The sequence below is a fragment of the Dictyostelium discoideum genome (assembly GCF_000004695.1).
Source record: "Dictyostelium discoideum AX4 chromosome 4 chromosome, whole genome shotgun sequence".
Lineage (NCBI taxonomy): Eukaryota > Evosea > Eumycetozoa > Dictyosteliales > Dictyosteliaceae > Dictyostelium > Dictyostelium discoideum.
The window spans coordinates 3178237-3204252 of NC_007090.3; the positions used below are offsets into that span (position 1 = coordinate 3178237).

The 26016-nt window shown below is 21.8% G+C and overlaps 10 protein-coding genes across 10 annotated transcripts in view; 6 read left to right on the forward strand and 4 right to left on the reverse strand.

Moving 5' to 3' along the window:
• DDB_G0285405 (hypothetical protein) overlaps nucleotides 1-138 on the reverse strand; it is a gene marked incomplete at both ends in the record, with an annotated part of 2870 nt that extends 2732 nt beyond the window's left edge. Inside the window, one exon of the mRNA XM_633179.1 lies at nucleotides 1-138. This exon is cut by the window's left edge and continues 782 nt beyond it. Within this exon, the coding sequence (XP_638271.1) occupies nucleotides 1-138 (138 nt within the window).
• Nucleotides 139-232: 94 nt separating this feature from the next.
• On the forward strand, nucleotides 233-884 carry DDB_G0285407 (hypothetical protein; the record flags this gene model as incomplete). Its single annotated transcript, XM_633180.1, has 3 exons — nucleotides 233-286; nucleotides 570-644; nucleotides 693-884. 3 exons carry the CDS (start codon nucleotides 233-235, stop codon nucleotides 882-884), a joined length of 321 nt encoding a protein of 106 aa, XP_638272.1.
• Nucleotides 885-930: 46 nt separating this feature from the next.
• Nucleotides 931-3471, reverse strand: gnl1 (guanine nucleotide binding protein 1; the record flags this gene model as incomplete). The annotated part of the gene is made up of 1 exon (XM_633181.1): nucleotides 931-3471. One exon carries the CDS (start codon nucleotides 3469-3471, stop codon nucleotides 931-933), a length of 2541 nt encoding a protein of 846 aa, XP_638273.1.
• Nucleotides 3472-3923: 452 nt separating this feature from the next.
• mybL (hypothetical protein) lies at nucleotides 3924-6491 on the forward strand (the record flags this gene model as incomplete). The annotated part of the gene is made up of 1 exon (XM_633182.1): nucleotides 3924-6491. The coding sequence occupies one exon, from the start codon at nucleotides 3924-3926 to the stop codon at nucleotides 6489-6491; it is 2568 nt and encodes an 855-aa protein (XP_638274.1).
• Nucleotides 6492-6577: 86 nt separating this feature from the next.
• DDB_G0285409 (hypothetical protein) lies at nucleotides 6578-10362 on the reverse strand (the record flags this gene model as incomplete). The annotated part of the gene is made up of 3 exons (XM_633183.1): nucleotides 6578-7247; nucleotides 7355-10240; nucleotides 10340-10362. The coding sequence occupies 3 exons, from the start codon at nucleotides 10360-10362 to the stop codon at nucleotides 6578-6580; spliced, it is 3579 nt and encodes a 1192-aa protein (XP_638275.1).
• A 534-nt stretch (nucleotides 10363-10896) lies between these two features.
• DDB_G0285411 (ankyrin repeat-containing protein) lies at nucleotides 10897-15493 on the forward strand (the record flags this gene model as incomplete). The annotated part of the gene is made up of 4 exons (XM_633184.1): nucleotides 10897-11389; nucleotides 11508-11859; nucleotides 11945-12755; nucleotides 12833-15493. 4 exons carry the CDS (start codon nucleotides 10897-10899, stop codon nucleotides 15491-15493), a joined length of 4317 nt encoding a protein of 1438 aa, XP_638276.1.
• A 1077-nt stretch (nucleotides 15494-16570) lies between these two features.
• atg9 (autophagy protein 9) lies at nucleotides 16571-18898 on the forward strand (the record flags this gene model as incomplete). Its single annotated transcript, XM_633185.1, has 4 exons — nucleotides 16571-16878; nucleotides 16943-17518; nucleotides 17594-18743; nucleotides 18833-18898. 4 exons carry the CDS (start codon nucleotides 16571-16573, stop codon nucleotides 18896-18898), a joined length of 2100 nt encoding a protein of 699 aa, XP_638277.1.
• A 264-nt stretch (nucleotides 18899-19162) lies between these two features.
• Nucleotides 19163-20516, reverse strand: atg18 (autophagy protein 18; the record flags this gene model as incomplete). The annotated part of the gene is made up of 3 exons (XM_633186.1): nucleotides 19163-19964; nucleotides 20083-20263; nucleotides 20381-20516. The coding sequence occupies 3 exons, from the start codon at nucleotides 20514-20516 to the stop codon at nucleotides 19163-19165; spliced, it is 1119 nt and encodes a 372-aa protein (XP_638278.1).
• A 595-nt stretch (nucleotides 20517-21111) lies between these two features.
• DDB_G0285413 (hypothetical protein) lies at nucleotides 21112-22016 on the forward strand (the record flags this gene model as incomplete). The annotated part of the gene is made up of 2 exons (XM_633187.1): nucleotides 21112-21651; nucleotides 21747-22016. The coding sequence occupies 2 exons, from the start codon at nucleotides 21112-21114 to the stop codon at nucleotides 22014-22016; spliced, it is 810 nt and encodes a 269-aa protein (XP_638279.1).
• Nucleotides 22017-22666: 650 nt separating this feature from the next.
• Nucleotides 22667-25802, forward strand: nup85 (nucleoporin 85; the record flags this gene model as incomplete). Its single annotated transcript, XM_633188.1, has 5 exons — nucleotides 22667-23095; nucleotides 23243-23469; nucleotides 23586-23776; nucleotides 23862-24721; nucleotides 24837-25802. 5 exons carry the CDS (start codon nucleotides 22667-22669, stop codon nucleotides 25800-25802), a joined length of 2673 nt encoding a protein of 890 aa, XP_638280.1.
• Between the last annotated feature and the right edge of the window lie 214 nt (nucleotides 25803-26016).

Sequence of the window (26016 nt, forward strand, 5' to 3'; positions counted from 1 at the left end):
AAACTCTTTTTTGTCATTATGTTTTTCATTATCTTTTTCATCTTCTGAATCATTTATAATATTGTTGGGTGTTATATTTTGATTTATTTTATTATTTTTATTTTGTGTACTTCTAAAAAGCCATGATAGAATGGTCATTTTTTATTTTTTATTTTTTATATTTTTATTTTCTGCTTTTTTGTTTTTATTATTATTGTTTTTATTATTATTAATATTATTATTAATAATGATAATGGGGATATTAGCTGATATAAAAAATTTTGTATGCAAAAGTCGAGAGGTGGGGGTTTTTTTTTTTTTTTTTTTTTTTTTTTTTTTTTTTTTTTTTTTTTTTGTTTCTATACAAAATAAAAATATTATTAAAATAAATAAAAATTTTTTAAAAAAAAAAAAATAATAATAATAAAAATTTATAAATTCGCTTATTTGGGTGATGGATGTTTTTTTTTTTTTTTTTTTTTTTTCTACTTTCACTTCCAAATTAAAAATCCATTTTATATTTTTTTTATTTTTTTAATATTTTTTTTTTTTTTTTTTTATTTTTTTTTTTTTTTTAAAAAACACAACAGCTAAAAATTTTTAATCGAGGATCCTGCAAATTTAAAATTAAAAGATTTCAAAATTATTGTAAAACCATTTTATTTGTAAAATCTTTTTTATTATTATTATTTTTTTTTTTTTTTTTTTATTAGTACCTTTTTTTTTTTTATTATTTTATTATTTTTTTTTTATCTAAAAAAAGGACAATTGGAAAAATCAAAAAAAGTTTATATAAAAATAACACATTGATCTTCTATTTTTTTTTAAATTATTTATTTTTATTATTTATTTGTATTAAAAATAATAATAACCATCTAAATAACAAGAATGAGCGAAATTATTAGTGTAAAACTTAAATAGATAATTTCAAACATTAGTTTTTTTCAAAGGTTATAAAACCTGTCTTTTATTTCCACCTTTATTTTGTTTTTCTTTTAATTTTTCTTGATATTCAATTTCTTTTGAAGATAATTTCTTTGTTTTCTTTGTATTATTTTTATTTTTATTTGCAATTTCAGTGGATGATGCTTTTTTTGAAGTATTTTTATTGATTTTATAAGTTTTTGATTTTGATTTTGATTTTTCATGATCATCTTCATTATCACTATTATCATTATCTTCTTCTTCTTCGGTATCACTATCAAGATTTAAAAATACAGAGTTTGATTGTTTTGATTTTATTGGTCGAACTATAACTTCTTCATCACTTTCATATTCATCAGTACTTTCATCTTTTTTATTATTATTATCACTATCTTCATCTTCATCTTCATCTTCACTATATGCTAATTTTTTAAGATTATTCTTTTTCTTTAATTTCTTATTAAACTTTTTTGTTGCTGCAGAGGTGGTTGAAGATGTTGTTGTTGTTGTTGCTGTTGCTGTTGTTGAATTTGTTTTTTTATTTGAATTATCAATTTGATTATTTATTGAGTCTTTATTTTCATTAATATTTGAATAAAGATTAGATAAACCACTAGTGATATATTGTTCTTTTGTGAAACCAGGAGGTGGCCAAGAGATTACAATATTACCATCAACACAATCCTTTAAGATTTCTAAACCAGCACGATGTGGATCAGGTCTACCAGATTTTGCATAAACATAACCTCTTTTCAAAGCAAATGCTTCACAAATTGAATAAGAACTCCAAGGTTGGTTCTCCTCATCTGGTGGCTTTGATAATTTATAAATTTGTTCAATTGGAACACGTTCAGCCAAATATTGAATCGCAGAGAATGGTTCACGAACTTGAGCAATTGGGAATAGACCACACAATATTTGTAATTGTTTTGGTCTATCCAATGCAGGAAATACCAAACCTGGACAATCCAATAACTGAATATTCTTTGTGAAAACAATAGTTTGAAAATGTTTAGTATGACCTGGTGTTCTACTCGTACTAACAACTTTCTTACCCATCATACCATTAATTAATGACGATTTACCAACATTTGGATGACCAACCATACCAATTATAATTTTATCATTATCATTATTATTTTGATTATTTTCTTCTTCTTCTTCTTCTTTTTCTTCTTCACCATCCTCATCATCATCATCCTCATCACTATCTTCATCACTACCTTCATCAGAATGATCATTATTATTATTATTATTATTATTATTATTATTATTATTATTATTATTATTATTATTATTATTATTATTATTATTATTATTATTAATTTCATCTTTTGAAATTAAATTTAATTTTTGAATTGGTAATGATAAAACAGCATTAATTAAATTTTTTTTACCTAAAGATAAATCATAACGTTTTCTACCTTTTTTTAATTTTCTTTTAATGGTTGCATCCAATTCGATGCCACCACTGTCACCACTATCGTTGGTATGACCTTGTGAAGTTAGGGAAGAGAATGAACTGAAACATATGACTTTTAAGTGTGGATAGTTTGTATTGAAATATTGAATCCAAGCATCGATGATTCTCTTGTCAACTAAATCAATCTTGTTTAAGATTAAGATCATTGGTTTCTTGAGATCTACATTGATGTAGTTATAGAGAGATGGTGGGAAATGGAATAAAGGGTATCTGGCATCGGTTACTAGTAGAATTACATCTGATCTCTCTGAAACCCTCCAAAGCTGTCTCCAAACCTCTAAATTATGTTCAAAGTAGTTTAATCTACTTTTGTCGTATTTTATAACGATATTCTCCAACCAACGTGAGAACATAATTCTTTCCTCTTCTTTCAACCTGTCGCCAGACATATTGTAGCTCCAATGTGGTCTCTTTGGTATATCAATATAGTTGCCACCAGACACCGACGTACCTTGATTGATTCTATCATATTCCCTCATTATTAGCCATGGCTCATCACGTAGTATCGTATTCAATGGTTTCTTACTTTGCTCTTTTCTCTTTTCAATCTCTTCTCTACTCTCTTTTTCAAAGATTGTAACTAATTTATTAATTCTTCTACCACCATTTGTAATTTGTTTACTACCAAGATCGAATGATTTCATTTGTTTATTAATTTCATTAATATGTTTAATTGATTTCCCAATTTCATCATCTTCATCTTCTTTTTCTTCATCATCATCATCATATTCTTCTTCTTCTTCTTCTTGTGTATTATCACTGTCTTCTTCTTCCTCATCCTCATCATCATCTTCTTGTTCATCTTCATCATTGCTTTCATCCTTATCCTTATTTTCTTTAGTTTTTTGATGGGTATGAACACGTTTAATTTGATTATTACTAAATATGATTTTACTACCAACTATTGAATCATTGTTATGTACAACTTTATTATTATTTAATAATTGTTTTGCTAATTTTCTCTTCTCTTGTAATGAAATATCAATATTATCATCTAATAATGCATTTTCAATTCTTTTTCTTTCTTTTTTCTCTTTTAATTGATCTTTTTTTTGTTTTCCACTAAATGGTTTTGATCTAGCCATTTATTTTACTTTTATTGTTATAATTATTTTTTTTTTTTTTTTTTTTTTTCTATCTATTTCTTTGTGAATGTGTGAACTTGTTTTTGAAACTAATGATTTTTTTTTTTTTTTTTTTTTTCAACCCCATTTTCACTGTTAGTTTGGCAAAAAAAACAAAAAAAAAAAAATAAAAATAAAATAAAAACCCAATCCCTCCCAAAAAATCTGAAAGTTCCCTCAAAAAAAAAAAAACCCAAAAAAAAAAAAAAAAATCTTAAATAGTGATAATTTAATTTATTTTATTTGAATTTTTAATTTTAATTTTTTTTTAAATTAATTTATATTTTATTTTTTTTTTTTTGAAAAAAATTCGTTTGTGGGAATTGAAATTTTTTCACTTTTTTTTTTTTTTTTTTTTTTTATTTTTTTTTTTCTGCCAACAGCAACAACAAAAAAAAAAAAAAAAGCACTAAATGAGCAATGCAAATGGAAATAGCAATGGAAAACAAAATAATGATTTAGAAGATTTACAATCATTAAATTTATTACTATCAAATAGTAATAATAATAATAATAATAATAATAATAATAATAATAATAATAATAATAATAATAATAATAATAATAATAATAATAATAAAAATAATAATAATAATAATAGTAATATTAGTAGTAATGGTAATATTAATTATACAGAATCACAAACATTTAAAGAGCATCCAATAGGTTTACCAAAACCTGTTCAAGAATTTGTTACAAAATTAATGACACATAGAAACAATTTAATTGAAACCAATGCAATAGATAAACCATTTTTAATTCCACCATCAAAAGAAGTAGTTGATTTATTTAAAACTTATAAAAAGTCAATGAATGATGCTAATGGTATTCAAGATGAGGATCAAGATGATACAGATGATGAATTCGCTTTATTACCAGATGATCATTATGATGAAGAATTAATTTTAGATGAAGATTATCAAGATGGTAATGATGAAAATGATACTAATAATAGTAATAATGCAAACACAACTACACGTAATAATACAACTACAGCAATTCAAAATAATGCTTTAACAATACCAAATTCATCATCATCATCATCATATAATTTAATTGAGGCAATTGGAAATTTAAATAATAATAATACTTTAGGAACAACTACCACCACAACGACAACCACCACTACAACAACATCATTACCAGATTTAAATTTAAATTTTGATTCTTCTGAATTATTTAAAAAATTTAAAAATGATAACCACCAAAATCATGATAGTAATATAAATAATAATAATAAAATATTAAATGATGGATTAGATGTTACAAATTTATTAAAAATTAATAAAGAATATCAAGAATTTATTAAAAAATATTTACAAAAGATTGAAGAAGAACAAAAGAGAAATAAAGAGATGTTAGCACAAGCTAGAAAATCAATTCATGTTACAATTGGACCAAGAACTATTAAAGGTGGTGGTTTTAGAAAGAAAGGTATAGCAAAGGAACAACTTGATAATAGTGATAGTGATAATGGTGGTGGTGGTAATGGTGGTGGATTCGATGATGAGTATGTAAATTGTAGTTGTATTGGTACATGTATATGTATAGATTCAAATGGTCAACCACTTTTTAAAAGAAAGAAACCTGGTATTCCATATTTTTCATTTGAAGTTGAAGTTGATGGTGTAATTCAAACTCATTATCCTGCCGATAATCCTGATAGTGAGAATATTAGAATTACAAAGAATAATATGCCATTATATTTTAAAACTAGAAGATGGACAAAGAAAGAATCTGAATTATTATTAAAAGGTATAAAAGAAAAGAATTTACAAAAGAAACTTTATAGATTATCAGAGGATAAATTATCAAAAGCAGAATATGAAAAAAAGCTTAAACAAATTCAACGTTCATCAAATAATAATAATAATAATAATAATAATATTAATAATAATAACAATAATAATAGTATCAAAGATAAACAAGATTTTGTTGCACCAACTATGCAAGTGATATCTCAAGTTTGTGTTGAAAGTTTAACACGTTCACCATTGGAAGCTTATTTGAGATGGAAGAATCATGATGATCCTTCAATTAATAAGGGACCATTTACAAAAGAAGAGGATAAGAAATTATTAACTTTAGCAAAGAAATATGATGGCCATGAATGGGAGAAGATTTCAATTGAATTGGGTACTAATAGAACACCATTAGCTTGTATTCAAAGATATCAAAGAAGTTTAAATAGTAAAATGATGAAAAGAGAATGGACAAAGGAAGAGGATGAAGTTTTAGCTGGTGTTATTAAACTTCATATGCATGGTGAAAGAATCGATTGGCAAGAGATCACCGAATACATTCCAGGTAGAACAGGTCATCAATGTTTACATCGTTGGCATAAAACATTGGATCCCTCAATTAAAAAGGGTCGTTGGTCACCTGAAGAGGATCAATGTTTAATTAATGCTGTCAATGCCTATGGAAAAGGTAATTGGATTCTCATTAAAAATCATGTAAAAGGTAGAACCGATGTACAATGTCGTGAACGTTATTGTAATGTATTGGATCCACAATTGACTAAAATTCGTTGGACCCCTCAAGAAGATAAACGTTTATTCGATATCACAAATAAAGTTGGTATTGGTAAATGGTCAGACGTTGCTAAACTCATGGAAAATCGTACTGATAATCAATGTTGGAGACGTTGGAAACAATTGAATAAATCAAGTAATGTATTAAAAGATTATCAAGAAAAAGTCTCTAAAAAGAAAGAAATTTGTGTTAGTAATTTCTCTGGTCGTAAACATGAAAGATCAGAATTAACTGTTGATGATGTTATTGAAATTGAAGAAAAATTAAATCCAAAATCAAATAAAAAAACTAAAACCTTAACCTCAACAACTACAACTTCAACAAACCCAACAACAAATAATAATAAAACAGACAATATTGATAATCAATGTGGAAAAAATAATGATTGTAGTACTTTTTGTGGTATTGATGATCATTATGATGATGAACTTTTACAAAAAGATTAAAAAAAAAAAAAAAAAAAAAAAAAAATAAATAAATATAAATTGTAAATAATTTAGGTGTCTATTTATTATTATTATTATTATTATTTTTATTGAGATGGACTACCAATATTTTTAGGTGGAGAAGATTGATCATTAATAATATCAGTAATAATTTCAAATTCTCCACTTTCATCAAGGTTATCAGTTGTATTGAAATAAACTTCGTCTTTAAAATCATGGTCATTAGTTGAATCGATAATATTATCCAATAAATTATCAGGTATATCTGTTTCTTTTTTAATTTGATGATCTCTTTTTTCCATAATTTCATTAATTGCATTTTCATTCATTAATTCAGTGATATGTGGTGATTTCATTGTAGTTGGTATTTTTAATTCTTCTTCTTCCTCTTCCTGTTGTTGTGAATAAATATTTAAATGATCATTTCTTTTAAATACAGTTGTTTTTGATAATTTTACAACTTTATCAAATACTAAATTAAATAAATCTATAAATGAAATTAAACAAAATATAATTGCACTACAATAACGAAGTAAATTTAATGATTCTCTATCATAACGATTTTTATAAATATATTCACCAATATCTCTTGCAATTTCATTACATATCTTTTTACTTTGATTCTCTTGAACAATTCTTTCATTCTTTAAAGTTGATCTAATATTTATCATATATGATCTTGTTGAATAATCCAATTCTGACATTAATTTTAATAAATTATTTGTAATTAATTTACCAATTTCATTTAAATGTTTTCTAAAAAAAACCATTATATATATAAATAAATAATTAATAGGTTAGTATTTGTTTCAGGAAAAAAAAAAAAAAAAAAAAAAAAAATTAAAATTAAAATTAAAATTTACTTTGGTAAAGCAGAAATTGTTATAAATTCTAAAGCTAATAAACTATGAAATAATTTTGTTTCAGTATAAAGTAATCTTCTAAGATGATAATATTTACTTTTTTGAAATGGTAATAATTCATAACGTGAATGAAATAATAAAGTTCTTTGAATTGGAATTTGATAACGTAATAGATTTAATTGTTTTGATAATAATTCTTTAAATTGTTTTTGATTCATTTCAATTGGTAAACTTTGTTGAATATAATTAAATTTACTTGCTCTATAAAATAATTGTCTAGATTCTGCTGGTAAAACATTTGGATCAATTAATGTATTACAAATTAAGAAATTAAATGATTGAGTGATTTTAAATGGAAATTGATAAAGATTCAATTTTAATTGTTTATGTTCATAAAATGGACTAAATAGTAAAGATATAATAAGTACTAATAAAACTGCAAATAGAATATGCATCATTCTTAAAAGTGATGTAATCACTGATGGTGAATTTGAAGGATATGCAAGAAATGCAATAACAACAAAAGAAATTATAAAAAATGTAACTAATTTTTCAAAACTTTTTGCTCTTGTCATTACACAACTTAAAAATGTAAATAGAAATGTTGAAAATGTAAAAATGAATGCTCTTCCAGGATCTGTGGTTCTAGAGTAAATCTCTGCACATGCGTAGCCTAAAATTGAGCCCAGTACAGCACCAATAACACGAAGTATAGAATAAAATGTCAATGCACCTACAGTTGGTGTGCTAACTAAAGAATATGTAATTACAGCCCATGCTAAATTTCTAAATAAAATAAAATTACTATGAATTTTTAATTCATAATAAATAATTGAAAATACACTAACACCAATTGAGAAAGACAAAGAGTATCTCCATTTACCTAATACTCTCTTTTCAATTATTTTCCAAATGATTTTAAATCTTTCTTTTAAAGTTATATGAAATTGAGGAAAATCTTTTGGATAATCTACTTTTGAAATTTTAATTTTAATTTTTAAAATATTAATATACCATTTTGAGAAAGTTTTAGTAATCATTGTAATATGTTGACGTCTACCAGATTTCTTATCCCAAAGTTTATGTGATAATAGGAAAACTGTTGATGCTAAAACTTTTTGATCTTTTGAAAACTTTTTAAATGCTGATATTAAGAAATTCACTCTTGTCTCTTCATCAATGTTTTTAACAGAAAATGAAGTTTCCGGATCATAAACTTCGCCCAATATATTATTAATATCTTTAATTGTTTTATCAACACAATCAAAGCAAATTAAAATTTTATATTGAGAATATTCTAAAGTTTTATATTTTCTAAGATTACTAATTCTTTGAATTGATTCAGTTGATTTTAAAAAATGTTTACCTTTTTTTAAATCATTAATATCTGAAATATTCTTCATATCAATACTTTGAAAAAATGAAGAAGTATCAAAATTTTCATCATTAATCAATTGTGTTGTAAATTGAGCAGGTTTATACTTTTTACCAATTTGTTTTTCCATAATTTTAAATATTTTTACAAGTGTTGAAATTAATGTATTTAAATGTGGCAATATCTCTAATAGAGTTTGTGAAGTTTCAGAACCAATATTTTCTAATACCGCCGTATTAATTGTTAAAAGTTTTTTATGATTTGTTTCTAAAAGATATGATAATTCATTAAAATAACCAAATAAATCAATATTCCAAAATTCTTTTTTTGCTTCAACTAAATATTTCTCCATATTATTTAAATTTCTTGATGAAACAATATTTAATTTTTCCATTGTAATTTTAAAAAAGTTATGAGTTTTATTAAATCCATCATTATTCATTGTCGTTGTTGTTGTTGTTATTGTTTTTGATTGTGATATTGATTCTTTTCCTATAACATGTTTATCATGTACTTCTTGATTTTCACCATTTAAATTTAAATGTGGTGGTGGTTTTATTTTTAATGATTTTTTATCAATTGTTGATGTTGTTGTAAATTCAGTATTTAAACTTGAAGTTGGTGATCCATTATCATTTAAATGAACTTTTTTAACAATATAATTTAAAGGTGATAAAGGTTCTTGATTTTTTGGTTTTAAAAATATTGGAATTTGAAATGAAATTTTCTTTTTTTTTAATTGTTCATCTTCTTCATCTTTTTGATTTACAATTATTGGAGAATTTTCATTTAAATTATTTTTATTATTTTCAAAATCTATTCTATTAGTTAAATTTTTAACAATATTCTTTTGATAAGAATTTTTTAATGGATAATTAATTGCTTCCAATGTTTTAATTTCAAATTCTCTTTCAATTATTGATACGAATTTTCTATTGGTTTTTAATATGGTTTTTGAAGTTTGAATAAAGTATGTTGATGAGAATTCCATATTGAATATAATTCCAGTTACTAATACCAAGAATAATGGTGTTACACCAGTTAATAAAAATTTTAAAAATGGTATAACATCGAATCTACTTGAAGGATTATTAAAATAAACTAAATTAAAGTATGGTATATACATAAGTTTACCAATATTGTAAGGTAATAAAGTCGATTCAATCATTATACCACTTGTAATGAAAATGAATGGTTGTGTTATGAATACTGATGTCCAAACATGATTAAATGTTAAAATGTGTGATATATATGCAACCACCAATCCAATTATAACTGATAATAATATTCTAAATTGATTTTTAATTAATACATAAAATGATTGAGAACTTTGAACTCCAACACAAACAAATAATGTATTGAAAACTGCAAAATAAACATTAAAAAAATTTCGAAAAACTGGAATAACTAAAAATAATACACTAAGAGTAAGATTTATTGATATAAAAAAACTATAATATAAATTTCTTTGAATTTCTAATTTTGGTTTATTATAAAATGGTATTAAATCTCTTTTTTTAAGTAATATTAATATTGAATATATTTATACATTTGTTTATTTTATTTTTTTATTTTATTTTATTTTATTTTATTTTTTTTTAAAAACATACTTTAAAAAATATTTTATTTTCATATTTACATTTATTAAAAATATATGTTTTTTATTTTTTTTTATTTTTTATTTTATTTTATTTTATTTTATTTTTTTAAAAATGCTTAATTTTACAAAAAAACAATTTATTTAATACTTTCACACCAACAAGGTCTTTCATTTTCTTTTTAAAAAATAAATAAAATTAATTTTATTCACCCCGTTGAGATTTTATTGAAAAATATTTAATTTATTATTATTTATTTATTTTTTTATTTTTTTTATTATTTTTTAACAACGAAATAACACTTGTGAACAAAAAAAAATTGTAATTTGATTTTATATTTTATTTTATTTTTTTTATTTTTTTTTTTTTTTTTATTTTTTGTAAAATCAAAAAAAAAAAAAAAAAAAAAAATACCAATAAAAAACCCCATCACTTTTTTATTTTTTTTTTTATTTTTATTCCAATCACATTAAAAAAAAAAAAAATACTACAATAATAAAAATAATAAAAATTATAAAAATTAATCAAAATTATAATTTTTCATTAAATTAATTATTTAATTTAAATAAATGGAAGATTTACCAACAGAAACATTGATTTTAATATTTAAAAATTTAAAAATTAATGAATTATTAAATGTTGGATTAGTTTCAAGATTCTTTTTTTTAGTTTCATCAGATGATAGATTATGGAAATTATTATTTATTGATAAATTTGGGTATACAAAAATTTTTAAAAATGAAGAAGAATTAATAAAATTAAAAAATGATTTTAAAAATCAACAACAACAAATTTTAAAAATAAATAAAAATAAACAAAATAATAATATTAATATTAATAATAATAATAATAATAATAATAATAATAATATTTTATCAACATCAATACCACAAAATCAAAATGAAAATAATATTAATATTGATAATGATAATGATATTTCACAACATTTATTACAAAAACAAATTAATAAATTACAAATTTCAATTTTATATTTACAACAACAAAATTTAAAAGGTTGGAAACATTCCTATAAAAAAAATTTATTATTAGAATCAAGTAATGGTATGGAGATTATTATTATTATTTTTTTTTTTTTTATTTTTTTTTTTTTTTTATTTTTTTTTTTTCAAAATATGGAAATATGTTGACTTTTTTTTTTTTTCCAATTTTATATAAATAGAATTATTAGATTCAATTTTAAAAGAAGATTTTAGTAAAACTGATCGTTTATTATCAATTAAATTATTAACAAATAATAATACATATTTAAGAGCAGCAGAGAAAATTATAGTTAAAAATCAACCTGAATTATTGGAAAAAGTTTTAAAATATTGTCCAATTGATAGTGTTTTAGGTTATTTTTACATTCAATCTTATATGAGATTAATTACAATTGCAATTCAAAGAAATTCAATAGCATGTGCAAAACTTTTATTAAATTATGGTGCAGATGTTACCTATTCAAATACTGGTGTATTATTAATGGGTTGTAAAAATAAAGTTTTCCCATTAAATGGTGAGTTTGGTAAAATGTAAATAAAAAAAAAAAAAAAAAAAAAAAAGGATATATTTTATAAATTTATTAATATATAATTTTTTTTTTTTTTTAATAAATAGAATTGGAACATTCCCAAGATTATGTAGTAGTAGTCCAGAATTATCATATTACTTTTTAGATGCATTATTATCACAGATTACATTCTTTTTATGCGTTCAATCAGGTAATGAATTAACATTACAAGATTATGTTAAAACTATGAGAGGTGCAGCATTTATAAACAAAAGAACAGGTATTTGGGATTATGGTCATGAGATATTAAGATTTTCTGGTGTTTTCAATTTAGAAAATAAAAAAATAAATATTACTAGAAAATCACCTGCTAATAATAGTTCAAATATAAATATAAATTCAAATGTAAATACAAGTGGTACTACTACTACTACTACAATTTTACAATCTCCAATATCATCAATAGGGTTACATACAACCAATAATTCACCATCACCAATATCAGCATCACCACTAAACTCACCATCACCATCATTATTAATATCACCAAATTATAAATCAATAACTATAACAGATGGATGTGGTGGTGGTGGAGTACTTGGTAATGTTAGAACATTGAATGGTAGTAGTGATAGTGAAAGTGATCATTTATCATTGGATAATATGTCAAAAGTTAGATTCTCACAATTTAAAATGATTGAAAAAACATTATCACAAGTAACATTAGATTGGTCAAGTGAATATTGTTCATATACACCACTTCATTGGGCTTCAAAATGTGGTCATCTTGCAAATATTAAAACTTTAATTAAAATGGGTGCTGATGTAAATGCATTAACCTCACTTGGTAAATCTTCTTTTGATATTGCAAAAGAAAATAAAAATGAAAATTGTTTAATATTTTTAGAAAAGCAAATGGTAATTATTAAATTTATTTTATTTTATTTATTTCATTTATATTAAATATTAAATATTAATTTTTTTATTTTTTAAAGTCAAAAACTATAAAAATTCAAACATTTGAACCATTATTTCAATTAATTAAAAAAGGGAATTATATTGGATCATTAAAATTTTTAAGTACATTTATGTTTGAAAAATCATTAAAGCATTTAGAGAAACCAATTTCAACTAAATTAATAGCACATACTATTGAATATGATCAACAAAAGATATTAATTGGATTATATCCATTATGTTTAAATGTAAATTCAATATCAGATGAAGATGGTAATACACCACTTCATTATGCTGCAGCTTTAGGTAGATTAGAATGTTTAAAAATTATAATTAATGGTGGTGAAAAAGTTTATAATAATAATAATAATAATGATAGTGAAATTAATGATAGAGAAATTAATGATTGTGAAGATGATGGTAATATAAATATTAATTGTGTAAATAAAATTTATCAAACTCCATTAATTTTAGCAACTATAAATGGACATTTAGATATTGTAAAATATTTATTAGAGAATAAATCAGCAAGTGTTGATATTGTAGATTGGCAATTGAATACACCATTACATTATTCATTCAAATATCCAGATATTGTTGAAATATTATTAAAACATCATTCAAATCCATTTCAAATTAATAATTTATCAAAGAATTGTTTACATTTAGCAGTTGACGTTTCAAAGAATGATAATAAAATTAATAGAATTAAGAGTTTAAATATTTTATTAACCCATATCGAAAGACAATATCAAGATTATACATCTTCAAATTATTTCAATAACATATTCAATACTCTAGATTTATTTGAAAATACACCATTATTAATTTCACAATCTTATTATATAACTCATTTTCAAGATTATGATGATAATGATATATTTAATGAAATTTCAAATATTTTATTAAAAAAAGAAGAAAGGAATAATAGTGGTAGTGGTAATGGTAGTGATGAATATATATTATCAAAATCATCAAAATCAATAACTAATCAATTAAATTTATCATTTAATGATTTGAAGATAATATTGAATTTTAAAAGACCAATTGAATTAGAGAATTATTTGGCAACCACTGTACCATTGAAACCATCAGTTGCAATGCTATCAATTTTGAAACTGGGTGGTACTATATCGATTGAAACATTTGAAAAATTGAAATTACAACATCATTTAATGTTAGAATCTTATATAAAGAAATTAAAATTTTTAAATTGTTATAATCAATTAATTAATATTCATACAAGTTCAATTGAATCAATTATTGAACAACTATTAATAATTCAACAATACCAATTGAAATCATTTGCTTATAGCTCCATTGAATATATTTTATCAGTTTATTTAATTTCAAATAGATTTGAAATCGTAGTTTATTTAATTGAAAATTTAAATAGAATAATGAATTCTACAACTTATATTGACAGATTTCAAACATTCATTTTCAATAGTATTTTACATACACCATCAATTCCTCAACAATATTGTAGATCCTTATTATCACCCTACACAACTAGATTTGATTCTTCATTATTTCAACATGTAATTTCATTAGATCATCATATTATGTTAATATCAATGATTACAAATGATGATGATGATCCATCACCACCATCACCATCATCACCACCAATATCAGAAATTAATTATAAATTTAGAATGAATTTAGCAGTTTCAAAATATTGGATATTTTCAAGAGTTGTTAAAAATGGTGCAATTAAATGTTGTAGATTTTTAACAGATATGTTATTTAGTAAATCATTGGATTTTGAATTTACACATTCATTATTATTAAATGTTTCAGAATTAAGATCAATAAAGAATAAAAGAGAAATCATTAATATTCTATCACATTATGATTCAAATTCAATAATTGAAGCATTAAAAGATAATCCAGTTTCACCAAATGCAAATGCATATTTTGATTTCTATTATTCATTAGATAATAATAATGGTAGTAATAATCATGATATCGATAATAATAGTATAATTTCAAAGAAACCATTAATTGAAATTGATTATCATCAAAATTCATGTGAAAATCATCCACATGATTTAAAAAAAGAGTATATTGAAAATTGTCCAAATAAATGTGGAGTAAAGAATATTTTAGATTTAGAAGATCATTTATTAATTTGTTTAAATGGTTTTTATAATTGTCCAAATAAAATCAATGGTTGTCAATCTGAACCAATGTCAAAATCAAATTTATTAAATCATTTACAAAAACAATGCACTTATTTACATTGTCATCAATGTGATGGTAATTTTAATCGTCAAGATTTCGTTCAACATATTTTCACCCACGAATCTGATACATGGGAAATTTGTTCATTTTGTAATCAAATGATTAAAGGTTTCTCTTCAACTTATAAAAATGATATAATTCATATTCGTGATTGTTCTTTAAATTTAATTAATAATAATCATTCAAATAATAATAATAATAATAATAATAATAATAATAATAATAATAATAATAATAATAATAATAATAATAATAATAATAATGAAAAATCAATTTTATTTAGTTCAGAATATGAACATTTAAAAGTTTGTAAGAATCATAATATTAAATGTCACTCTTGTAAAATAACAATTCATATTTCAGAATTATCAACTCATAAATGTTTATTTATATCAAAAATTCCAATTTTAAGAAATTATTTAAATATTCAAAATCTTGTTGATCTTATTTAACATCTTTCAAATAATTTGGAAAATAAAATAATTTAAATGGTGTATTTATTTATTTTTTTTTTTTTTTTTTTTAAGTTAAGTTTTTTGAAAATTTTAAGAGAAAAAAAAAAAAAAAAAAAAAAAAAATAGGTTGTTATTGGTGATGTATTTTAAAATAATAAAAATAATAATCCACCCCTGGTGAATTTCATTGTTTGATATTTTTTTTTTTTTTTTTTTTTTTTTTTTTATTTTAAATTCAAAAACAGTTTTTGTTATTCAAATCTTTTTTTTTTTATATTTAATGGTTAAATTTGGTAAGGTATATTTTTATTTTTAAAAAATCAATTTTGTAATATTTTATTTTATTTTATAATGGTACCATTGTATTAAATAAAATAAAATATTAAAAAAAAATTGCAAACTATTAAAATAAAATATGATTAAAAGTATTGTTTTAAAATGTGTTTTTAATTTTTTTTTTTTTTTTTTTTTTTTTTTTTTTTTTTTTTTTTTTATTGTTTTAATATTTTTATTTATAAATTTTAAAGACTTTTAAACTATTATTGGGTTTATTATTATTTTTATTATTATAATTATTATTTTAGTTTTTATTTTTATTATTTTTTAATTTTTAATTTTTAATTTTTTTAATTTTAATTATTTTCCCAAAAAAAAAAATTTTTTAAAATTTTAATTTTTTTTTTTTAATTTTTTTTTTTTAATTATTTTTCAAAAAACACCACACGACACATAAAAAAAAAAAAAAAAAAAAAATTGTTTTATTAATAATAAACTAAAAATTTATAGCAAAACAATTTTATTTATAAAAATAAAAAACCACTTAACTATTACTCCTCATATATTTTTAAAATAAATAAAAAAACATTATAAAATATAATAATTCATATGGTTAAAAATTTTTAATAAATAAATCAATATTAATAAATAAAATTAAATTTATAATAGAATTAATTAATAAACTTTTGTAATAACACCCAATAATTTATATAAAATAATAAAAAAAGAAAAAAGAAAAAAAAAAAAGAGAGAAACAAATAAATATTTAAAAAAAAAAAAAAAAAAAAAAAAAACAGAATGTCACATGAAGATAGAGGTGGTGACTACTATCCAATGATGGACGATCCAGAGGATAGAAATTTTATACAAGCAAAATATCCAAACTCAACAGGTCATATGTCAAGTGGTGGTGGTAGTAATCATATGTCATTTGATGATAACCATGGTATAGAAATGTTAAGAGATGATGAACATTCTCTTTTACATGAATCACCTGTGTCAATTCCAGCAATTCACAATTTAGATAGTTTTTTAACAGATGTTTACAATTATTTTCGTGGTAAAGGTTTTATGTGTATATTTTTTAATGACCTTTTCGAATTAGTGTATGTATATATATATATATAAAAATAGTTAAAATAAAAAATACTAATTATTATTATTTTTTAGTTCATCATTATTTGTTGTTTTATTTTTCACATTTTTAGTATGTTTTGTAGATTATAGTAAATTATTTTCAGAGCAGATGCCTCCACCAGCATTAAGAGAGTCTGTCAATTTTTCAGCACCAATACCAATTTGGTTAATGGTATTTTTAGTGATATTTTCATTATATTGGTTAAGTAAATTATTTTCATTCTTTTCTAGTATTAAAACCAATTGGGAAATTAGTAGTTTTTATAAAAACACTTTAAAGATTAATGAAGATGATATTCAAACAATAGAATGGAGAGAAGTTGTTTCAAAGATCGTTTTAGTACCAAGACTATGCATTGTCAAGGAGAATATGAACGCTTTAGATATTGCAAATAGAATTATGAGAAAAGAAAACTATATAATTGGTTTAATCAATCAAAGAATTTTAAATTTATCAATACCTTTCCCATTCCTTAGAAATTTAACTTTTATAACTAAAACTTTAGAATGGAGTTTAATGTATTCTTTATTTAATTATATTTTTGATGAAAATGGTATTATTAAAAGTGAATTTCAAGATCCAACTCAAAGAAAAAGATTATCAAGAGGGTAAATTAATTATAAAAAAAAAAAAAAAAATTAAATTATTTTAAATTCTAATTTTATTTTAATTTTTTATTTTAGATTATCACGTAGATTTATGACAATTGGTATATTAGGTTTATTTACAACACCATTTATATTCTTTTTCTTATTAATAAACTTTTTCTTTGAATATGCTGAAGAATTAAAGAATAGACCAGGTTCATTATTTAGTAGAGAATGGTCACCTTTGGCACGTTGGGAATTTAGAGAATTAAATGAGTTACCTCATTATTTTCAAAATAGATTAAATCTTAGTTACTCTCATGCTAATCAATATGTTGAGAGTTTTCCATCACAAATGTTATCAACAATTGCAAAATTCATTAGTTTCTTATTTGGTTCAGTTTTGGCAGTTTTCATTGTTTTGGGTATTGTCAGTGATCACTTTATAATGAATTATCAAATCTTTGATAGAACCCCAATTTGGTATATTGGTATTTTAGGTACAATCGTTGCAATTACTCGTTCATTGATTGTTGATGAGAATCAAGTTTTTCAACCAGCTAAACATATGGCAAGAACTGTTCAAAACACTCATTATCTTCCAATGAGTTGGGTCGGTAAAACTCATACTCATAAGGTACGTGACGAATTTTTGGTACTCTTTGAATATAGAATCGTTGATTTCGTTAGGGATATCTTTTCAGTTCTCTTTACACCATTCATTTTAATATTTTCTTTACCAAAATCTTCACAAGCCATCATTGACTTTTTTGGAAACAATACAGTGGTTTTAGAAGGTGTTGGTCCAATTTGTCAATTGGGTGATTTTTCAAACATTAGAAAATTGGGTGATAATTCATTTGGTTCATTAAATCATTCTCAAAATAAAATTAGTTTAACAAATAATGCAAAATTAGAGAAATCAATTATAAACTTTAAATGTTTAAATCCAGAATGGAATACTGATAATAATGAATTACTTCAAAATCTTAATGAATTTTCAAAGATAAAGAATAATAATAATAATAATAATAATAATGGTAGCAATAATCATATTGGTAATCATTCTCAACTTCCAACAACTTCAGTAGATGATTTCCAATTTATTCATGATAGTCATTATATTCCTCATGAAATTATTGATGCCGTTTTGGGTACACATCATCATTCTCAACAATCCAATAACAATGCTCCAAGATTTAAAACTGGAAGAGTCGACCAAAATATTTTAAACGCTGTCAACGATGTAAGTTTAACTTTTTTAAAAAAAAATTAACAAAATTATATATATAATAAATATTTATTAACTTTTTTTTTTTTTTTTTTTTTTTATAGCTCCATCAATCATTTTATGAATCCCAATATAAACATAAAAATGATAACTTTGTAAATTCAATTTAGATTAATAAATAATATATAAAAACATTTATAATTACTTTCAGATTATTTAAAAAAAAAAAAATTATTTCATTTTATTCATTTCCATGTTTTTTCGTTAATATTAATGGAATTTTATTATCTCTTTTATTAATATTATTATTATTTAATACGATTATAATATTACAATAAAAAAAAAAAAAATACTACTTTATTAAATGTTTTTTTTTTTTTTTGTTTTATTTGGTTTTTTTTTTTTTTTTTATTTTTTATTTTTTATTTGTATTATTATAATATTTTTGCTGTAACATCATTGTCAAGATCAGGTTCCATTAATAAAGAAAATTCTTTCGCTAATTTTAATTCACCTCCAACAGATTCATCGAAATTGTATTGCATATAAAGACTATCAGCTGTTAAAACCATGGCAGTTTTATTATTTTGCATTAGAGCACAAATACTTGGAATACCGGGTGGAATTTTAATGTGTGCAAAATCTCTTGATGGTTCCCAAACTTGACTAATTACTTCTGGTAAATAAGAACTCATTTTTGAAGTTAATCCACCAAAATTTAAACCCATCATACCTCCACTCGGTGATGAGGATGGTTGTGCTTGATGAAAAGATGAAGAATTTGAAGAACTGAAATCAATTTTAAATATATGAATTGTACCAGTATCACTCGAAACGCACAAATATCTACCATCCAAACTAAATGTCATACTATGAATGATTGCAGGTATTGAACCACGTCTAAATGATAATGATTTATTGGCATAAGGTAAGGCAAATACACGAATAACCGTACCTTTATCACTTGCTGTTGCCAATAATGTACCATCCTGACTTAATGCTAATGCTGAAATTTGACTCTTATGCGCTTGAATTAAATTTACTGTCTCTAATGTTAATACATCCATCACTAAAATATTACCATTGTTTTGACTCGCTGGATAAACTATATAATTGGTATTTGAGGGTGATAATGCACATAATCCTTTTGGATTTGATGCTATCTCTCTTGTCTCTAATAATTTCATATTATTTATATCATAAATATGTATTTTTGTTTCCATAATAACTACAATTCTAAATTATTATTATTATTATTATTATTATTATTTATTATTATTACTACTATTAATAATTGTTTGAACCTCTAATTATAATAAATTTAACACCTATCTATTTATTTATTTTACAATACCTTTTTCTATTCATTTTTACTGATAAAATCGCTGTTACAAAATTTAAATCGCAAATTGGAATATTATTTTTTATATTATTAATTAATAACCTTCTTTGTGATGTATTTCCATCACCTGATCCAACAATTGATACTAAACTAGTTGAAAATAACATTTCAACCAATCCTGCTCCACCATTTGCTATAAATTATTCAATAATAATTGTTTTTTTTTTTTTTTTTTTTTATACTTTGTTAGAATCTTTTTACTTTTTTTAAAAAAAATAAAATAATATTGCTATTTACATATTTTACCTACATTGACTATAATATAATGTATATGGATCAGAATTGAAAATTTTATAACCTTCTGGTGTACCAACTGCAATACAACTAAAATCTTGATTAAAATTTAAAAATAATATACCTTCATTGAATTTACCTCCAACATTCATTTTTTGTGTGCGTTTTTATAAAAAAAAAAAAAAAATAAAAAATAAAAAATAAAAAATAAAAAAAAAATAAAAAGATTTTTATGGTATTTGATTAAAAAAAAAATAAAAAAAAAAAGAAATGTAAAAAAAAAAAAAGATTAATTATATAATTAATAAACTGTTTAATCAGATTACCATATGTTTTTTTTTTTTCTTTGATTTTTTTTTTTTTTTTTTTTTCTTTTGTTTCTTTTTTTAGTATTAAATTTTTAAAATTGTATAATATATGTAATAGTAATAAATTAATAATATACTATATATATTGGTAATAAAATAGATAATATAAATATTTAAAAAAAAAAAAAAAGGGTGTATTTAAAATGAAAAATTTTTTAAATTAATTTGTTTTTTTATTTATTTTTTTAATTTTATTTTTTAAATTAATTTTTTTTTTTTTTTATTTAAAAATTTAAAATTGTATAATTTTTGGAAATTTGGAAATTTTCATACCTTTCTTAAAAAAAAAAAAAAAAAAAAAAAAAAATTAAAATAAATTAAAATTTTTTAATTTTTTTTTAAAAAAAAAAAAAAAAAACCAGTCTAAATTATTAAGATAATGAATATAGACTCGACTTCATTAAATAATAATAATAATAATAATAGTAACAATAATTGTAGTAATAGTAAAAACAGTAATAGTTTAGATATTGAAATATACCCAAACATAAATAGACTTCATCGATATAATAGAAATGACTCTATTTATAATAAGATAAATAGTGAAAGAAATAACACTCTGTTAAAACAAAAATGCATTTATTTTCAGGACGAAAAGAATAAAACAAATCCAACAACAACAACAACAACAACAACTGCTACTACTACTACTACTACTACAACAGCAACTAGAATAGCGGCAGATAACAATAATGAAGAACTTATAAATACCAATATAAAATCAAAGATTAAACACATATGTACATGTCCAATCGAATTCGATAATTTAGTAGATTATGAAAATCATTATCATAGTATACATAAGAATTTTTGCACAATTTGTAAAAAGAAATCATATCCTACCTATAAACTATTAGAATGTCATATTTTAGAAACTCATGACAAATTATTTGAAACTTTATGTTTAAAAAAAAAAATGGTAATTATTTTGATTATTGTTATTGTTATTATTATTACTAATCTATTTTTTTATTTTTTTTTTTTTTTTTCATTTAAAATAAAAACAAAACTCAGTTTGAGTGTTTTGTATGTGACAGAGTATTTTGGTCTGATTATTCAAGGAAATTACATTTAGTTGATTATCATAAATACCCAAAAGATTTTTATTTTCATTCCAAACAAAGATCAAAAGAATTGGATAAAATTAGGTTAAAAGGTTTGGAAGTTGCAAATAATAACAATAATAATAACAAACCAAATAATGATGAAAAAACAAATTCCGATAATATGATGGAACTTGATCAAATCATTATGGATATTGAATCATGTAATACCAAAGATTAAAAAAAAAAAAAAAAAAAAATGAATATTAATTCCACCTTTATTAATTAAATAAAAAGAAAAAAAAAATTGGGCTCTTTTGTTAGAATCTCCAAAATTAATTTTCGAAATTATTTATATCTGCCCTATATTCATAGGTCTTAGATATTATATTATTATTATTTTTTCAAACTTAAATTTTCCAGGTTTTAAAAATAAATTTTATTTTATTTTTTTTAAAAAAACCTCAACATATTCAACTGTTTTTTAATATATTAAAATCATTTTTAATATACTAACAAAAAATAAAAATAAACAATTTATTAATATCCAAAAAAAATAATATTAATATTAATAATTCATTTTTAAAAATAAAATTTCAAATTAATAATTTTCTCATATTTTTTATTTTTTAAAAAAAGAGTGGATTAAAAATTTAAAATGGATAATTAAATTCAGTAATATATATATTTTTTTGAATAGAAAATTTCAAATACTATCTCATATTATTTAATTCCATAAAATATATATTTTTTTTTTTTTTAAAATTTCATTTTTTTTTTTTTTTTTTTTTTTTTTTTTTGGTTCGTCGCGACATTTAAAATTTTTTTATTTTTATTTTTTTTTTTTTTGCATTTGTGTGATCTTCTACAATAGATTATCATTATTATAATATGTTTTCATTAAATCCACAATCAAATGGAAATAGTAATAATTTATTTGGGAATGTAACCCTTGGAAATTTTAGTAATAATAGTAATAATTTATTTGGTGGTAGTTCAACAACATCAACAAATACCAACAATAGTAATAATTTATTTGGTGGTAGTTCAACAACCAATAGTAATAATTTATTCGGTAGTGGTGGTAGTTCAACAACCAATAACAACAACTTCAATAGCAACTTCAACAATAACAATATAAAGAATGAAAATAAAATTAAAAATGGAAAGAAATTTTATAATTTTAGATGGTCACCAACCGGAGAAATCCTATTATATAATACACTTAATAATTTTGATAATCATAATTTTGATCAAAAAAATGGTGGTAGTGATACCATACGTTATGAAATGAATACAACTTTATCAACAATTAAAAAAGTATGTATTAACTGTTATTATTATTATTATTATAATAATAATAATAATATTACAATAATACAATATATTATAACATACTCACTCACCCATCCACCCACCCACCACTACAAAAACAATGATATTATTATTATTATCATTATTAAATAGTTTTACAATGATTTATATACAAATTTTGAAACTATGCAAAGAATTGCAGGTCTTTCAAATCAAGTTATACCAGATGATAGAGTTAGAGAGATTTCACATCATAGTAGAACATATCTATCTGTGATTTTAGCAGCAATCAATCAAATGAGTAAATCTCAAAAAACAGGTTCATACATTGACGATGAAGATTCTTGTATGAATTGTGATCCTTTAGATAATGATTTAATGTATGTATATGTTTATACAGAGAGAGATAGAGAGAGACAAATTGATTGATTGATTGATTTATCTATTTATTTATTATACTTACTTTCCATCATCACTTATTTATTATTTGAAATAGTAAAATACAAACACCAAGAGTATTAGAATATTTTAAACAATATCCAAATAAAACATTAATTTTCTTTTGTGGTAGTATCGATTCAATTTATCCATATCTTTGTTCAAAATTATCAATGGAGACAAAATCAAAATGTATATTAATAGCAAGAGAATCAAATGTTCCAAATTCAAAACGTTTAGATTTAATTAGTATGTATATAAATTTATTTATATTATTATTATTTTTATTATTATTATTATTATTATTAACATTTATTTTTTATTTTTTTAAAAGGAACAATTTCAAATCAAGGTGAACTTAAAATTTTAAATAAAGATGAATATTCAAATAGATATCAAATTGCAAATGAAAATTATGGTGAATTAGATGATGTTTTAACATTAGAGATTGATGATACTTATTTAGCATATGAAAGAGAGATAGATAATTTAATTTGTATGTCAACAATGTGGAGAGTTGCAAATTTATTTTATTTTAGTGTTTCAAGTTCATCAAATTCAGTATCACCAACTCAATTATTGGATTGTATAGAATTGGAGAGAAAAGAACTATTGAATAGCATCGAACAACAAGGTACACAAGATCCAATGGATTCGGAATATTACAATCAAATTGCACGTCTATTGGTTTGTGGTTGTATAGATCAAGTCATTCAACAATTGAATATACTAAGTCGTGCACCAAGAAGTGCATCACAAATTAAATCAACCTCTAGAAAATCACCAATCAATCTATTGATTGATATTCTCTCTTCAATACCATTGAAAAAGAAATCAATCAATGGTGGTGGTGGTGCACCACTCTATCCAAATGAACATTTAATTCAATGGAATAAATGGCATCAAGAAACTCAGAAAATACTCTCTCAATATATTGAAAGTGGTAGTTCAAGTACCAATCAAGTCGATGAGAACCTTTTACCAATAGTAAAGATCCTTTTAGGTGATCAACAAACTATAATGTCAACTTGTAATAGTTTTCTTCAATTGGTAGTTTCAAATATTCTCTTTGTTGAGTATACAACCTCAACCACTCAATTACGTCAACTTTTCACTCAATGTTATCAAACTATTCAAGCTCCAACAACTGTTGATAAAATTTTCTTATCATTTGCAACAAAGGATTTAGATATTGTTTGTATTAAAATAATAACTAATAATAACTAATTATAATTAATAATAACAATATAAATTATATTTATATTAATTTTTTTTTTATTTTTATTTTTATTTTTTTAAAAATTTAAAGACATTAAAGAAAATTTTTAAACATTCACCAGCATGGTTAGCAGTACATTTATCAGATTTATTATATCATCATCCATATGTTATGAGAAAATTACCAAATTCAGAATCACAATTAACAAATATTAGAGAATATTTATTATCAGATTTTGGTCAATCATTAGCATCAGATTCATCGTTATTATCAATTGGTTGTAATTATTTAAAGTATGTAAAGAATGGTGGTTTGGAAATGATTGATCAATTCATATCAAGACAACCAATTCATTTTGAAAAGAATGCAATTAAAATGTTGGATAAATGGGCTACCTCTGTTGAAACAAAGAATTCAATCTATAAAATGTTATCACTTCAAGATTTCAAAAGAAAAAGATATGCTGCAAGTTTAAATTGGTTAATGTTGGCAAATGATAATTCACATATCACTTTATTATCAAATTATTTATTAGAGAATCAATTAAATTCAGAATTTTTAAATGATCTACAATCATTATTAGAAAAAAATGATGAAATTGATTGTAATATAAATAATAATAATAATAATAATAATAATAATAATAGTAATAATAGAATAAGTGGAAATAATAATAATAATATGATAATTGATGAAAATAAATTTGAAATTACAAATAATAGTGAATTAATATTTTTAATTAGATATAGAGAATTAATTAGTTTATGGAAAGAAAGATCATTTAAAGAGTATTCAAGTTCACTTTGTTTGATGTTCAAAGATAGAGTTATCCCAAAACGTTTTTGGTTACGTTTACTCATTGATTGTGTTCCATTATTAGAAAGTTTAAAAAATCTTTATTTCACTTATCAAGATACACTTCTTTTGCAATCTTGTTTAGAAGAAATCATTCAATCCCATTTATTCGATCAATACTCTTTTAATATTTCAAATCAAGATATTCAAATTTTACGTAGTGCTTTAGCTAGAAATTTAGCAAAGTCAATCATATCCTAAATAAAATAAAAAAATAAAATAAAAAAAAAAATAAAAAATAAAAAAATAAAAAAAAATAAAAAAAAATAAATAGTAATAAAAATAATAATAATAATAACTATATATTTAGAATATTTTTTTATAACAATTTTATTAATTTGAGTCTGTTGTTGTAGTTGTATCATCATCTTGATCCATTTTTGCTACTTTTCTAAATTCTTTTGTTTTTGTTTTT